This window comes from Capricornis sumatraensis, chromosome 4 (assembly GCF_032405125.1).
Source record: "Capricornis sumatraensis isolate serow.1 chromosome 4, serow.2, whole genome shotgun sequence".
Classification (NCBI taxonomy): Eukaryota; Metazoa; Chordata; class Mammalia; order Artiodactyla; family Bovidae; genus Capricornis; species Capricornis sumatraensis.
The window spans coordinates 159,977,624-159,994,357 of record NC_091072.1 but is presented as its reverse complement, the minus strand read 5'-3'; the positions used below and the strand labels follow the sequence as shown (position 1 = coordinate 159,994,357).

General features: G+C 55.6%; 1 protein-coding gene across 2 annotated transcripts in view; it reads right to left on the bottom strand.

The window, feature by feature from the left end:
• Nucleotides 1-16,734, bottom strand: part of FBLN1 (fibulin 1) — an 81,413-nt gene that overhangs the window by 63,557 nt on the left and 1,122 nt on the right. For both annotated transcript variants that reach the window (XM_068970599.1, XM_068970600.1), the window contains exon 2: nucleotides 4,715-4,820. In XM_068970599.1, the coding sequence (XP_068826700.1) occupies nucleotides 4,715-4,820 (106 nt within the window). The remainder of the gene's footprint in view (nucleotides 1-4,714; nucleotides 4,821-16,734) is intronic.

The following is a 16,734-nucleotide window of genomic DNA, read 5'->3' as shown; positions in this document are numbered from 1 at the left end:
TCAAAAAATTTTAGACACAGTGAGCATAGGGTCCAGCGATCCCAACTCTCGGTATAAACCCAAAAGGATAGAAAGCAGTTGACTCAGACGTTGGCACACCTAGGTTCACGGCAGCGTGATTCATAACTGCCAGAAGATGGGAGCAACCCAAGATCCATCGAGGAACAGACAAGCCAAGTATGGTCTGTGCATGCAAAGGAGCTGAACACAGCCTCGACCAGGAGGAAAACCCGAACACATGTTACAAGGTGGAGAAACTCTAAGGACAGAGAGCTAAGTGAAAGAAGCCAGACGCAAAAGGATAAATACTGTGATTCCACTTGTATGAGGGACCCTGCTGCTGCTGCTGCTGCTAAGTCGCTTCAGTCGTGTCCAACTCTGTGCAACCCCAGAGACAGCAGCCCACAGGCTCCCCCGTCCCTGGGATTCTCCAGGCAAGAATACTGGAGTGGGTTGCCATTTCCTTCTCCAATGCATGAAAGTGAAAAGTGAAAGTGAAGTCACTCAGTTGTGTCTGACTCTTAGTGACCCCATGGACGCAGCCTACCAGGCTCATCCGTCCACGGGATTCTCCAGGAAAGAGCGCTGGAGTGGGGTGCCATCGCCTTCTCCTACGAGGGACCCAGAAGAGTCAAATTCATGAAGATGGAAAACAGAAAGGATGGGCTGGGGCAGGGAGGGTAACAAGGAGTTTCTGCCTCAGTTTAGGAAGATGAAAAAGTTCTGGGGATGGTGGGACAGTGATGTAAATATACTGACCTGTACCCCTAAACATGGTCACAATAGTGCAATCTGTAGGAAATGGCACCCCACTCCAGTATTTGTGCCTGGAAAATTCCATGGGCAGAGGAGCCTGGAGGGTTACAGTCCAAGGAGCCACAAAGAGTTGGACACGACCGAGTATTACGTACATTTTACTGCAATTAAAAAAATTTTGGTTGCAGCCCTACTGTGTGCCAGGCCCATGCAGGGGCTTCGGGGATGAGAGAAGGATGTCCTGGAGGGGAAGCACAGCTACCCACACTGGGGTCCTTCCGGGGCAGCAGTTATGACGCTCTGTGCTGGTGGGCTTGGGCCAGAGCTGGGCGTCCAGAGAGCCGGACAGCGGTTTAATCTCTCAGTCATGTCCACCTCTTTGTAACCCCATGGACTATAGCCCGTCAGGCTCCTCTGTCCGGGGGATTTCCCAGGCAAGAATACTAGAGTGGGTTACCATTTCCTCCTCCAGGGATCTTCCTGACCTAGGGATCGAACCCGAGTCTCCTGCATTGCAGGCGGATTCGGAGCTGCTCTCCCCTTACTGCCCTTTGACTTGGACAAGCAATCTTGCATTCACCTGGCTGGCTTGCTTGCCTTCTTCAGGCCCTGCTGAGACACCCATTCTCAGCAGGGTGCCCTCAAACATCTCTATCTGAAATCGTAAACCCACTCTGATCAGGAGACCGGCCTCTTGTCCCTGGGCTTTCCTTTCCCATGACTCCTTGTGCCTTCTTACAAACCAGAGACTTTACCATGTCATCGTCTGCATCCTCCAAAGACATTTTGCTTATTTTGCTCACTGATTTATCACCATTTCCTCCAGGATAGCCTCAATACAATTTGTGAAATAAATGAAGGGGTTCAGAGAGTAACTGGTGGATTGAGAAACATCAGCTCAGGATCTGCTTTAGGTTTCGACTCCATGCTAACATGCTAAGTCAACTCAGTCATGTCTGACCCTTTGCAATCTTATGGACTATAGCCCACCAGGCCCTTCTGTCCATGGGATTTTCCAGGCAAGACTACTGGAGTGGGTTGCCATTTCCTCCTCCAGGGGATCTTCCCAACCCAGGGATTGAACCCATGTCCCTTAGGTCTCTGGCATTGGCAGACAGGATCTTTATTTTTTACTACTAGCACCACTTGAGAACGCCATGTGGATCCAAATTCCCTCATGGGCTGCATTCAACCCAAAGTTTTAGGCAAATTTATATTTGGGCTTCCCTCATAGCTCAGTCAGTAAAGAATCTGCCTGCAATGGAGGAGACCCGGGTTCAATTCCTGGGTCGGGAAAATCCCCTGGAGAAGGAAATGGCAACCCACTCCAGTATTCTTGCCTGGAGAATCCCATGGACAGAGGAGCCTGGCAGGCTACAGTCCATGGGGTCACAAGAGTTGGACACGACTGAGCGACTGAAACACCACCACCATATTTGGGTCCCAAGGCCAACCATATTTGGTTGAGACTAGAATGCATGGCGATGCTTGAATTGAAACATCATCTGCCGTTTCTCCTGATCACCCCCAAATGTGCCATGTGTTAGAGGCTTGGGCAGAAGCCACACAAGCCCGGCTAGAACCCATGTGTGCCGGGAGGTGCCAGGGCCCCTGCAGTCCTCTCTGATCCTCTCACCTACCAGTGTGTCAACCCTGGGCTTCTTGAGCACCACAGATCCCTGGGTGCCTTCCTCCCCCAGCTCTGCCCAGGAGGGCTCGGCCTGGGGCCTGCCCACCTATGAGATCCCATTCTCCTCACCCTGAGCTTAGAACAGCACCGAGGATCAATCAAGATTTGCCAAATGAATGAAAACTTAAAACTGGAGGGTCTGGCACAATGCCACTTTGAAGGAGAAAAATAACACTGGAATTATTGAGTTACCAGGTGGCTGGTGGTTCTTGTTTCCTGTACCCTTTAACTGCTAAGAGCACCCTCTTAAACCAGATTTGATTTCTGACCTGCTCTCTCCCTTCTCTCCCTTCATTAAAAATGATAACACTGAACTCGTGGGGACTTCCCTGGCAGCCCAGTGGATAAGATTCTGTTCTTCCTCTGCAGGGAGCACGGGTCTGAACCTTGGTTGAGGAGCTAAGATCCAGCATGCTGCGAGCTGCAGCCAAAAAAGTTTTTTTTTTTTTTAATGAAAATGTTTTTTAAAAAAGAAAGACTAGGACAGAAACACACAGAGAGAGGAGAAGACATGAGGGTGTGGGAAGAAGGTGGCACCTCCAAGCCCAGGAGGGAGGCGTCAGGAGGAACTAGGCTCTCAGACGGCTGTCTTCAGGCTCTGAGACAGTAACTGTCTGTGGTTTAAGCCACCTGGGCAGAGGTCTCTGTGCTGGTGGCCTGAGCAGATGAGCACACTCCTCTGCCTCGGGTGGTGGTCCCAGCTGCTTCCCTCCCCTCAGTCATCACCACTGTCCTGCTTTAACATTTGGGGAAACCGAGGGTCCAAGCTGGCTCAAGTCACACAGCCTGAAAGCCAGCCCAATGGGTCCCCAGGGCCTGTCTGCCTTTCTGGGCCCAGTCTGTAAACAAAATGTTTGGCGCTCACCGGCTAGCTTCGCCCCGAACTGCCCGCCACCCTCTGACATTTCTAGTGCGAAGCCTCACGCCAAGATCTCAGCTCTCACTCATCAGACGCGCCGTAAATCCTCATGGCACGGTCTCCCCCTCAGTTCAGACAATCCGAGTGCCCTCTTCTCTCCCTCCCTTGTTTGGTCTATAATGCTTTCGACTTTTCAAGAATTTCCTCAATGGAGCTTTACATCCTCCGTCACTGCTGGCAGGCAGCAGCCTCTCAATGCTCGAAGCCAACACAAATGCAAGACTCCAGAATGAGGCAGACGAGCCCCCCCGCAGATTCTTTCTGTCTGTGGCAGCTCTCCATCCAGCACCCCCAGGTCAAAGCTGCTTTGGCTTGGATCGGGGCAGAGAGCATGAACGGATGGCACATGATGGAACATGTTCACACCCTTGCCTCCCGACCTCTGCTCCCCAGGCAAGCAGATCTGGATCCAAGTCCTAATGCCTCCAGCTGAGCACTCTGGGGAAAGCTCAGTTTTTTCATCTGTAAAATGGGTCAGTAACAGAGTTAAATGAGATGCTGGGCAGCAAATGCCTAAACACAAAGTAGGTGCTTCCTAAAGACTTGTTATTATTTTTATATTATTTTGACAGTGTTGATTGACATGACATGTCTTTATCATTTATTCTAAGCTTCTAGTTAGGTGTTCAGTCGCCTCAGTCCTGTCAGGCTCCTCTGTTCATGGGGATTCTCCAGGCAAGATTACTGGAGTGGGTTGCCATTTCCTTCTTCAGGGGATCTTCCCAACCTGGGGATCGAACCTGGGTCTCTTGCACTGCAGGCAGATTCTGTACTGCTGACCCACCACGGAAGCCCATTCTAGGCTTACGTCCTCCCAAAACTTTGAAGGAGCTTGAGTTAATTTAGAGAGAGAGGAATAAACATAATTGATCCAGATGTTGGCTACCGCATAAAGTAGACAACGGCCTAGAAGAACTTTTGCCCTGGGACTGGCTCGTCTGGGTGTTGGGGTCTGAAAGCCGCCGTGTTTTACTGGCAAAGCACTTCCAGTGCTTTGAGATCACATGACCTCACCTGCCCCCAGTAACCACCCCCTTTCTGGGTGACTTGGTCACAGTGCCCACCTGTGTCAGCGAGGGCTGCAAACCCAGATCTCCTTGCATGCAGCCTGGTGAAATGTCAGGATGCCCCGATAATGCCAGGGAGGTGGGGGAAGGGTGAGCAGAGCCACGTACGAGGACCATGAGGGCACAGAGAAGGGGGGGAGGCAGGGGTCAGCAGCCCACTGCACCCCCCAACCCACAACCTGGCCCTGGTGCCTCCCCCCGGGGGCTCTGCCACGCACTCTCCCTTCCTCTCCTGCTTTTGTCTAGAGGAACGCTCTTCTGGTGAAGTGCTGGCAGACATACCTGCATTCCTTGGATTCCGAGGCGTAGGGCAGTGAGCAGGCCCTATGCTCCGTGGCCATTCGATGTCCGTCTGCACAGCAAGCCTCCATGGAGACATCTGCGCCCGCTGTGCAGGAAGGAGAACAGGGTGACAGGCGGCAGGCGACTCACCACAACCCCCAGGGCCCCTGGGATGGGCAGCCTCCCTCGGGAGGCCGAGGGCAGCCCCCTCCCGGCCACACCATCTGGACGCCACCTCACAGCATCCCAGGCTGATGCTGAAGCATTCTTTAGTCACTCGACAAGCGCGTCCTGAAAACTCCACTGGGGTTGGGGCTGGGAGACCCAGGAGCGTGCTCCTCCTGGAGAGGCCTGACACCTTAACCACGATCTTCCCAAAACAGTTCTGTCAGGGCTGCGGCTCAGCACCCAGGATCCCTGCCCCGGGACCAGAGGCTGGGGACACAGACAGCCCGGTGCTCAGGGTATCCAGGACACGACTGATCCCACTCCTGCGGGGTCAGAGACGGTTTGTCTCACTAAAGATAACAGTACAGAATGAAGGAGGTCTGGCGTGTCCCCCAAACTGGGACAACCAAGGAAGGCTTCCCCGGAGAGTGGAAAGTGAACACCCAGGGGGAGCGCACCCAGGGGGAGGGCACCCAGGGGGAGGGGACACGAGGGGAGGGCACCCGGGGGAGGGCACCCGGGGGAGGGCACCCGGGGGAGGGGACGGAAATCCGGGGGGCCTCAATTGCAGCCAGCCGGCTCCGGGGAGAAGCAAGGAGCCTGCATTTCTGAGACCCACTCTGCGTTCTCATCTAACCATCATTGCCACTTGCTAGGGCCTCAGAACTGAAACTGGTGGTGGTTTCTGCCCCAGACTTGTCACAAATTTGCCTCTTTGCTTACAAAAAGGAAAGATGGCCGCTGACACACCCACACCCTCACAGCTGCGCTGGGCACCCAGCCTTCCATCCGCAGCCCAGGCTGCCCCGACGGGCCCCCCAGCTCACGGAAGGAGAGGACCCCATGGTTACCAAAGGGAAGAGCCGCCCGGCACCAAGGCACCCTCAGCCCCAGTTCCTTCCACCGCCAGGAGGGGGCGAGAGGGGCAACCGCCTCTGCACCCAGGCAGAAGGTCACCTCTGGGCAGGACATTTCAAAATTGGACTTTATGGAACATGCTTTCTCACTGCTAGCTTTCACACACCCCCATGGGGTAAATCCCACCACGCTTGGCACCATATCCTGGCACCAAGGGCCTTGGGTGTTCTGTTTGAGCCCATCGTCCTTCTAAGGCCCAGCCCTCGAGGTAGCCCCAGAAGGGAAGGCCACTCCTGGACTCAGCTTGAGGCCAGTGTGTCCAGTAACACCAGCTGTGATGACCTTCCCACGCCTACCTCGACCGCCTCTGGGGACAAACTGTGCCTGGAGCCCTGAGGCAGCAAGTGGTCACCCCAACGAGACCCAGTGAGTGTGGTCCATGCTGGTGTGAAGAGCCAGAGGCTGGACGGGCCATTTCCTCTTAAATTGTTTTTTATTCATTTATTTTACACCAAAAACATTTTGCATTGAGGTATAGCCAATTAACAATGCTGTGGTAGTTCCAAGCGAACAGCGAAGGGACTCGGCCATACATAAACATGCATCCATTCTCCCCCAAACCCTTCTCCCATCCAGGCTGGCACATAACACTGAGCAGAGTTCCACGTGTGATGTCTTTCTTGACATCCATCTTAAACAGAGCAGTGTGTACATGACCTTCTCAAAGCCCCTAGCTATCCCTTCCCCCTGGCAACCACAAATCTATTTTCTAAGTCTGTGAGTGTCTTCCCGCTTCCTAAGTTCATCTGTATCATTTCTTTTCAGATCCACATACAAGGGATGTCACATGGTATTTCTCCTGCTGTCTGACTTACTTCAGTCAGTATGACCATCTCCAGGTCCATCCCTGTTGCTGCAGATGGACCGGCCACTTTCTGAGCCAGAAGAAGCTAGGGCCTCGCCAAGTCCCCTGGCGGTGACCCCAGGACCCCCGTCCCAGGGCTTCCGGGGAGCGCTGAGCAGAAGATCCACCCGCCCGACCCCGGCCCGGCAGCGGGAGTCCCCGGGGGCTGATTAAGGGTGAGGCTCCATCCCAGAACAAAGCCTGCCGGCCCACAGCCACTTGACCCCTCCCCATCACAGCTGTCCCCTCCACGCTCCCCCCGAAAGCTGTTTGGTGACTCGGGGACACCGTAGGCTGGGGCCCAGATAGTAATAAATGAGTGTCACTGGCTTCTCAAATGCGTGCCCCTCACGGGGGAGACTTCCGGTTGCGGGGATGACCTCCAGGGGGAGACTTCCGGTTGCGGAGATGACCTCCAGGGGCCCCACTCCTTCCTTCCTTCATGTTTGCTCCAACTGATTTTAAGAAAAGTTTTCACGAAACGCCAGACCTGACCTGTCGCAGATACGATGCCCGTGGTTCACTCGCAGGATGACGGTGACCAGCCACGTGGCCGGACGCTGAGGCCAATATCCCCTGTGCTGTCCCCCCGCAGCCCAACCCCCGCGGGCCCCACGTAGCTCTCCCGCCTGCGGCCGTGCCCCTTGCGGCTCTCACAGCGCCTCCAGCCCGGGCCCAAAGCCCCTGCCCCATCCAGTCTCTCCCCGCCTCCCGCAGCCCGCCTGCCAGCAGCCCGGCCCGGAGCAAACTCTCCATCGACAGCATGTGTCTGCCTCGCCCTCCCACCCACGCAGAGCTGGGCCTGCTTCTCATCCCGGACCTCGGCTAGAAGCTGGCCCTTGGCAGCGACAGGGTTGAGTAGGAAGAGGATCAGCTTTGGAGCCGAACAGGCTTGGGATCCGATCCCAGGTTCAGCGCTTGCTTGTTCTGTGACCCTCCCTGGGCAGGACACTTCACCTCTCTGAACCACAGCTTCCTCGGCAGCAAAATGGGGGGTCACCATACCTTTGCAGAGTGGCTGAGGAGACGGATAGAGCTTATAAAGTTCCGAGCACACAGGGTGCTCCAGTAAACAGTGGCTGCAGGACACGCGAAAGGAACAAAGGACCTTTGTTTGCTGTGGCCCGTGAGGAATGGGGGCAACATGGCCCTGTCCTAGGGTGCAGAACAGCTAGGGTACGAGTGGCAGCTCCTACACCTCCCTCAACTCAGAAAAAGGCGAGCATGGGGAAAGAAGGCTCAGACTCCAGCACGGCAAGAACTTTGTGCCCCAAGCTGCAGCAACATTTGGAAATGATTCCCGCTGGGAAGCCCTGAGCACTTTGAAGCTTATTCTCAGTAGAACAATAAAATGTGTTCCCTCAATCCAGAAACTTGGAATGTCCCCAGAATGCTCCAAGCCACAGAGCTGGAACTCCCAGCGGGGGGTCAGCACACCCTCCTTGGGTGGGAGGTGCCCCCCTCCAAGAACTCCCCCATCAGAGGGGTCACGGGGAGCCCACAGCGAGGTGGGACGGTGACTCAGCTGAGGTCAGAGCAGACAGAACCCTGCTGTCTTCCTCGAAACAGCCCCACGCGGGAGGGCCCCTTGGAGACAGTCCTCCCACCCCCACCCTTCACCTCTTAAATTCCTGCTGCTGCCACCATGCCAGGACACGCAGCTTCGTCTCCAGCCCACGCCCCCTCTCTGGGCTTCTACATCACTTCTGATATTTCACTACAGGAACAAACAGCTCTGGATCGAACGTCTTCAATCCACCTTGTCTTCAGATTCTAAAGGTCCCCAACTTGGCTACTCCACTGAAACCAGGTTGAGTGCGAAACGTTATTTTTCCTTATATCCTATGGACATCAGTTACGTATGCATCCTTGGGTCAAAATTACTTTGGGTAACTTTCCCATAATTGTTGTTCTGGGGAGCTGAGCACCCAACATTAAACAAAAACCCTTCTTTCAAACTCTTATTGTTGCTTTCTGGAAGTGATGGGAGAACCCCCTGCCAGCATCACTTCTCCCAAGCACACTCAGCAAGGACTCAGCACCATCGGCAGAAGGGGAAAGAGGGACGGAATTCTAGGCCGTGGCCCCACTCTGTCGCAGGGCACATGGCTAGACCAGGCAAGAGGCAAGAAGAGAACCGAGGTGTCAACCCCACCAGCTGCTACACCTCACTGGTACCAAGGGTTTCCGCAGCAGCCAACAGCATCAGGCCTACCACTCCCACCAGCAGACCCTGAAAGCATCTCCCAAAGGGTATCAAATGGAAGAAACCTCAGGCACAGCCTCCGTGTCTGAGCCACCTTCCTAACTCACGCCACGAGAGCAACCTGAAGCGACAAGGCCATCACGGCTACTTCGGTCCCCAACCCTGGGAGCGATGCCACTCACTCACGCCCACCACACACTCAATGCCCGTCCTGGGCAGGAAGCGCTCTTTAGAGAAAAGTGGAGCTTCGGGCGAGTCTGGAATCTTCTGCCTCGGGTCGCTTCCCTCTTCAAGAAGAAACCTCAGCAAAGCACAGTTTTCATCTCCGGTCCCTGTGATCTGACTGTGTGGTTGAGACTCACAAAGATGGAATCCTGAGACCTTGTCCTTCCAAACTGTGGGGCATCAGAATGCCCTTCACGGCCACGGAATGCTGAGATACGAGATGGTGGTTGGTTAGCTCTCTACTTGGTTTTATTTTAATCCCCTTGTTTGGGAAAATGAAGAGTTAAAGCAAGGCTCGCACCCCAGCTGCCGCACGGCACTGCCTGAAGCTGCGGCAGAGAGCTGGAGGGGGTCCCCATGGTGTGCAGGACCCACGTAACTGGGAAGCCTGAGCTGCAATGAGATGCCAGTGGGAAATTCCAACCAGACAGAACCATGCCAGACTCAGCCCATCCCCATCCCCTGCAGGCCCCCCCCCACCTCCCAAGCCTGGGGAGCCAGCAGACACCCCTTTTAGGACTCTTCCGTGTGCCAGGCTCTCTCTGACCCTGGGGTGTGGGCTCCAGAATCAGGACTCTGTCTTCAAGGAGATGACAACCCAGGGAGATGCCAGGAGACTATTCCTGGGTGTGTCCCAGCGCTTCTGCGTCCCTCTGCAGCCGAGGATGAGGACTGACCCATCTCCCTCCTCGAGGCCCCCAGCCTCCCCCGGGGGGAAGCAGGGGGCGCTGAGGCTGTTCTTATGGCTCCAGTCCCATCCCCAGCATAAGAACAGCTGGTGCCCACACACCCCCGGACATCAGCCCCCAGCAGAGAGACGGGGTCTCGGATAGAGAACCAGCTGAAAGGAGGCGGCGAGAGACAGGACCAGAAGGCACACCCCTGAGAAGGTGAAGAAAAGCCCACTCCACATTGCTCCCTCCAGGGAGCTCACGTGACCTCCTGGACCAACCCCCGTGGGCGTGCGGGCCATCCTCCTCCTGCCCCATCTCTCCAGCATCTCCCCCTGCAGGACCCAAATCTGCTGCTTCCCCTCTCACCTCTCAGAACACGTGTGCACACCTGTCAAGTATCCTCTGCACCTGGCTTTTGGAAACTGAAGCTCGACCAGGCTGGGGGGTCTTGGGTCCACTCCTCTGCTTGGACTAGCTCATTCACACCCATTCAAAGGCCCTCTCCTCCAGGAAGTCCTCCGGAATCACGGCTCCCACCCCCCCCAACACATACCCATGCACACATGCAAACATGGGGCAAAGGCTTTTCCTTTCATGGTCTCTTTGCTCCCCAAACTTGCCAGCACTTTAGCACAAATAATTAACTGTGTGTGTCTCTGTGCCACAAGGGCTAGACAGGAGACTCATTCTGCCCCCGGACCCGCAGCCACCCCAGAACCAGGAAGTGTCCAGGAAGAGACGAACAGATCAATGATCTCGTGTGATCTGAGCAATTCTGGACACAGAGGACGGAAAGAGATGAAGCACGTTGCCTGAGGCCATGGGACAAACGGGCAGCATTCGAATCCAGCTGTGACTCTAAAGCTGACTCCCATCCACCGTAAAACCAGAAATGGTGGCTTCTCCCTGAAGCTGGAGTTAGAAATATGGGAGACTTTTCAGATGGAAAGATGAGTGAGGCGGTTCATTCAGCGTCCTGCTTTCAGAACATGATGAAAGAACCAAGCCGCCCATGTTCACATCCTGGTGCTGCCACGAAGCAGCTATGTGTCCACAGCCACCCTGCCTGGCCTCTCTGTGCCCAAGGTGGGGCCGGTTATACCAGTGATGGAAAAGGTGCAGCGGGTTTCGGTGAGAAGGCTCACATCAAAACCAGAAGCACATGTAGGCCAACAAAACTTCCAGGACTTTTCACTCCGGCAGGCAACCCAAGTCAGAAGGAAAAATGGGTTCAAAACAAATACAGGCTCATAAAAAAAGAAAAGAAAAATACTGGTCAAGCCATTAGCACAAAGACACTCTGAGAGCCGGCCTCTAACAGCCAGCCCTGGCAGCCTCCTAGCTGCCACCCCGGCCCTGGGGACGCACCTGGGGAGGGGTCCTCTCAAGGCTCCTCCCTCCTCAAACTGCCTGGGGGGCTCAGTGCCTCCGCCCCTTGTTCCCTCTTCTTCCACCCCCTGGGTGGGCTCCTCCAGCCTCACCTACGGGCTGAGACTCCCTCATTTCTGTCTGTCCAGGCTCCACCCGGACGTCTAACAGGAGACTTAAAGTGTCCACTCGGGACTCCAAGGCCCACCCTTGTCCCGCTTCTCCACCTCAGTAATTAGCAGTCATCCTGCGTCAGGAGGCTGAGGCCAAAATAACTGGGTCAGCCTGAATGATTCCAGCTCCCTCACCGTCCACATCAAGCGCTCAGCGAGTCCTGTCCACTCAACCTTCCCAACTCTCCAGCTCTGTCCACTTCTCCCCAGCCCCCAGGCCACTACCCTCTCCAGGGCATCTTCCACCCTGGACCCTGCAGAAGCCTCCCTCGCCACCACCCTGCCGGCTTATTCAGCCTCACTCTAGTCTCCCTGCCATCCACCCACCAGGCAGCACACAGAGGAGCTGCTGGAAACACGAGTCAAGGGGATGTCACTGCCCTGCTTGAGAGCCTCCAGCCCCGGGGCATTTGGGACAAAATCCACAGTCTGCAGCCTGACTTTTAAGGCCCTGCACAAACTGCCTTGGCCCTGCCCGCCTCCCCTCCCTTCACTCTATCCCGTGGTCCCTCTGACACACCTGGTCCCACCTGGGGGCCGGTGTATGCCTTCGGTCCCCTTTGCCCAAACACTCCTCCCCAGGTCTTTTCACAGAGGGCTCCCTGCCACTGACGTCTGAATTCCAGTATCACGGCCCCCCGCCGCCCACCTGAGAGCCGCCGGAGTCCCGCTGTCGCGTGTTACAGTCACTATGGCAGAGGGCCCCACAGACTTCTTGTTAGCGCATCTGTTTCTGTGTTTATTCTCAAGGGTGTATAGTGGCTTCAGGGGCGTCCCCTAGAAAGACACGTCCATGTCCTGACACCTGGAACTTAAGAATGTGACCTTATTTGGAATAAGGGTCCTTGCAGATGTGACTAAGGATCTCCCAATGATGTCATCTTAGATTATCCGGGTGAGTCCTAAGTCCTAGGACAAGTGTCCCTAGCCATGGGAAGATGGGGGCAGAGGCTGGAGGTGCACCCCCTTGCCTCTGGGCCCCTGGTGTGGGGAAGGAGTAAGCAGGCGCCCATGCACACGGGATCCCCCAGGAAGTCAGGGACAGAGCCGGGTGGGAATCTGGCCCCCCCCCCCGACCCCTGGCATAGAAAACACCTGTCCTTTCAAACGAGCCCCTCGGCTACACAGCGAGACGGAGCAGGACCTTAAGTTCCTCCCCTTCCCCACCACGTCCTCTGCCTGCCTCCGCTCTGTGGAAAACTTGAGTCAAAGAAGTTTAATCAGAGAAATGAGAAACACAGAGGCAAAGGGAAGCAGTCAGAGGAGACCAGAGAGTAACCATCTTGTCAGCAGGCGCAGTCGAGGACCGTCGGTTCTTCCTCAAGGACGATAGATAATATTCTGAGCCATATCCTGTGAGCTGTCTTACAGATACCGAAGCCCCAGGTAGAAGTCAACCACACGGTGACTAGACTGTCCCCACGACAGAAGCTGCCACGATTTCGAGAACTGGCCTCAAAGAAACGGGAACAAATGGACCCCGGAACTGAAGATTAAGAGCACCTAAAACAAGCAAGATGACGCCAGTCAGACCACCGATGACCAGTCTGAAGATGACCGTCAGAGCTGACTGTGCTGTCTCTGCGTGTAGCCTGCCCACCCCCTACTTCTGTCTATGAAAGCTCCTGCCCACAGTTTGCCAGTGGACGGGGGAAGTTGGCCTTTGGATAGATGTCTGCCCTCCCCCCGCCCAGTTGCGGGCATCTAAAATAAAGCAAACTTTCCTTTCCACCAACCTGCCCTGTTTACTGGCTTTTGGGGGGCGAGCAGCTGGGTCCCACAACTCTTTCGGTAACAGGAGCGCTCAATCATGGGACTGAAGTGTCCGCCCAGTCAAGTGGTTAGGAGCACAGCGTCCCATGTCCTCTACTGATGACGCACACTGTCGTGAGCAAGGACTGGTTGCCAGGACCGGCTCTGAAATGCCAGAGCTCAGAGTATTTTCATGCTAATGGGCTGAGCCAGTATTTTTTTTTTTTTTTGAACCTGTTCTTCCTTTTGCGTCATGTCGCCCGCTGGAGTAACCGCTCTGGCCCCTTGCTGTTGTTCAATCTCTAAGTCACGTCTGACTCTGCGACCCCATGGACGGTAGCCCACCAGGTTTCCTTTGTCCGTGGGGATTTCCAGGCAAGAATACTGGAGTGGGTTGCCATTTCCTTCTCCAGGGGATCTTCCCGACCCAGGGATAGAACCTGGGTCTCCAGCATTGGCAAGTGGATTCTTCACCAGTGAGCCACCTGGGAACCCAGCAGTAAAATGGAAGTAACAGTTGTACCTACGTCATGGGGTTGTGGACAGCACTAAATCAGTGATTAAATGTAAAAGACTTCAATTATAATAATTTCCTAGAGCAGAGAGCTTTCCTTCCACATTTAAGGAAACAGAGCAGAAAGGCTGCGGGAGTCGGCCAAGCTCTCTCGGGCGGGTCACTTCCGGGTCCAGTCTCCTAACCTTGGTCGAGTGCCCGCTCCCACCCCTGGGTGGGCTGGCATAGGACCCTCCTGATAACATGCAGGCAGCCAGTTCCCTCCTGCCCCAGCCTCTTGTTAGGACCAGCCTTCGGGGTTAAAGGCAGTGACCAGCACCAAGAGGGCTGGCCACAGGGCACAGCCTCCGGTCCAGCCGTGCCTACTACGAGCTGGATGACCAGGGACACACGACTTGCCCTCAGCGCCACACTCTCTCAGTGCTAAGCTCCCCTCCAGGCTGAAGGGTCTCTGACCCCAGGAAAGTTGACCTAATAGGTACTTGCCCACCTCGGTTTCATTTGAAACCATTACGGGAAACTGAGACCAAGGGAAGCCTGCACAAGCATTTATTAATGAAGCTGTTGCGATCTGATGTTTTTGCAAACCTTTGATTGTGAGACATACTGGCAAAGTACTCGAGCGCCCTATTAGAACTGTTTTCCGGCAAAGTTGCTCCACCCACCGTATCCATTGCTCACAGAGACACCCCCCGCCCCCAGCCGCCACCGCTTCAGAGGAATGGCGGGGGCTGTCTGAAGGATGCTGGGGAGGGGGCTCCTGAGGAAGCTCCCCAAGCACGAGGAGGGGGCAGAACTCCGGAAAGCCCCGCATTCTCTCTCACCTTCTCAACCTTTGTCCATGCCGTTCCCTTTCCCTGGTGACCCTCCCCACCCTCCATCTGCTCCTTCACATCCCGGTTTGCATGCCACTTCCTCCAGGAAGTCTTCCCTGACTCACTCCCAGCTGGAGTTAGTCTGTAATCGGCTACTTTCAGGATCTCACGGAAGTTACGCCCCACGGGCCGATGGCTCTGGTCTCTCTTCCTCTCTGCCGTATCCCCAGGACCTAGAACAGTGGCACAGAGCTGGCCCTCAGCAGATACCTTGCTGAGATAGATGATCAAACGCCTAAGGAGGCCAGCTGAGCCCACTCTGCATGACCTTTACCAGTACGGCTTTGGCCCCCGAGAGCTGCTGGCCTCCCAGCTCCTGGCTGGGGACATGCAGTCTTAGTAGTGCCGTCTTGGGGGAGGACACTGTCCTACTCTAGGAAGGGGCCAACACACGTAACAAGTGATAATAATGCAGCTCCCACGACAGGCCTCCTGCAGCCTTGCCCTCAATCCTCCTGCGTGCTCAGTCGCGTCCAACTCTTTAGCGACTGCAGCCCGCCAGGCTCCTCTGTCCATGGGATTTCCCAAGCACTAATATTGGAGTGGTTGCCATTTCCCTCTCTAGGGCATCTTCCCGACCCAGTGATCGAATCTGTGTCTTCTGCTTTGCAGGCAGATTCTTTACCACTGAGCCACCTGGGAAGCCCCCTCAATCCTCAGAGAGACCTAAAAAGTCGGTTTCTGTTATGCCCATTTTACAAATGAGAAACCAGGTCATCCCGTCGTTCTTTTCTGAGGGGCGACAGGCAAAGTTGTCAGTTCCACAAATGAGCTCTCCTAGAAGCCTGCTGGATGCCAAAGGGGAGTGAGCCACCCTCCTCCCCCACCACCATCAGGGCACAAATGCACCCAAGCTGGGGTGGCTCCGGGCAGTGCTGGAAGGGGTGTAACCTGGAGCTGTGGCCCCCCCAGAAGAGGCCCTGGCGCTGCCCCCCCAGACACTCTGAGTCTCATTCTCCTGCAGCCCCCTCAGCCTGTCCAGCCCCCACCACTGAGTGGGAAACTCCAGGAGCAGCCGCGGTGCAGCCACGTGTTTTCAAGCCAAGTCCTCTCTCCTCTTTGTTCTCCTCCCAGCGACGACGTTCTCTGTAATCAGTTGGAAAGGCAGCCCAGCTGGAGCCAGGGGGCCAAGAAAGTCTTGGGGAAAACAGAACCGTCTTTCCCAACACCCTCCTCCTCTCTTCCTCCCTCCCCCACTGGCTCTCAGGAAAGCCCAACAGCACAGACAAAAGGACGCAGGACAGACGGATGGTTCCCACTCTGCCCCCCTGGCTCGAAAGTGCAGCACCCCTCTGCCTTCCCGTGGCCTGGTCACCAAAGGAGTGGCCGAAGATTCGCTCAAAGGCTCACCATCGAGGCTTTTTTCGCGATCACTTTTACACTGCACATTTCCTCCGGGACCCCTCGGCTCTACAGGGTGGGTGGGGACAGTGTCACTCTCAACCTTACAAGGCTTCGGGAACCTTACAGCATCTGAGTTTGCAGGTACAGAAAGGAACCTGGCAGATCTCTCCCCTTCTCTCCCCCCAAACCACACCAAACTTGTTGAAATTCAAGAGAGAGACCTCCCCAAAGATACAGGCATTCTCATCAGTGTGCAAAGAAGAGAGGCTTCTTCACCCACTTCAAGTGAGGACCTGATCCAGGAAGAAGACAGCAGTAAACCATCAGTCAGGGCTGGGGAGCCATCCCAGCCTAGTACACCTCAGCACTCCTTCAAAGCTGGACCCTGCCAGTCTGCACGGGACCCTTCTCACACAGGAGGTGCGAAAGAGTAGCTGTGGAAGGTCTGGGGACTCGGGCTCAGCAAAGTCCAACTACACCTCCTCTCTGTGCCTCAGTTTCCTTGTGTGTTAGATACAGGGGGGTGCCGGGGCCCTCTGGGCTTTCGATCCAGCCAGCAGTCCCCCGAATTCCCTTCCTCCCCTGCCTGCCTGACAAGCTCCCACTCAAGCACCCTTCTCCTCCAAGAAGCCTCCCATCAACCCCAAGGCCTGGGATGGCTCTCGCTGCCGGTGCTGACCCCTGTTCCTCTACCCACGACATGCCCCTAGGCACACGCCCGTGCCTGGAACAGACAGGGTTCCGTGAAGGTCTGTGCAAAGGGAGCCAGGGAGCCAAGAAACCTCGGCAGGGTTCTCCTCGCCCCCACCCCCCCCCCCAGTCTCCCCGGGAAACCCCTGAATCCTTGCAAGGCATTAGCTGGGACAAGTGACCTTTGACAGAGGAAGGGGAGTGGTCACCAGAGAATTTAAAAGAAGCTCAACTAAGCCAGAGATAAAGAACCGGAGATGCCGAGGGTG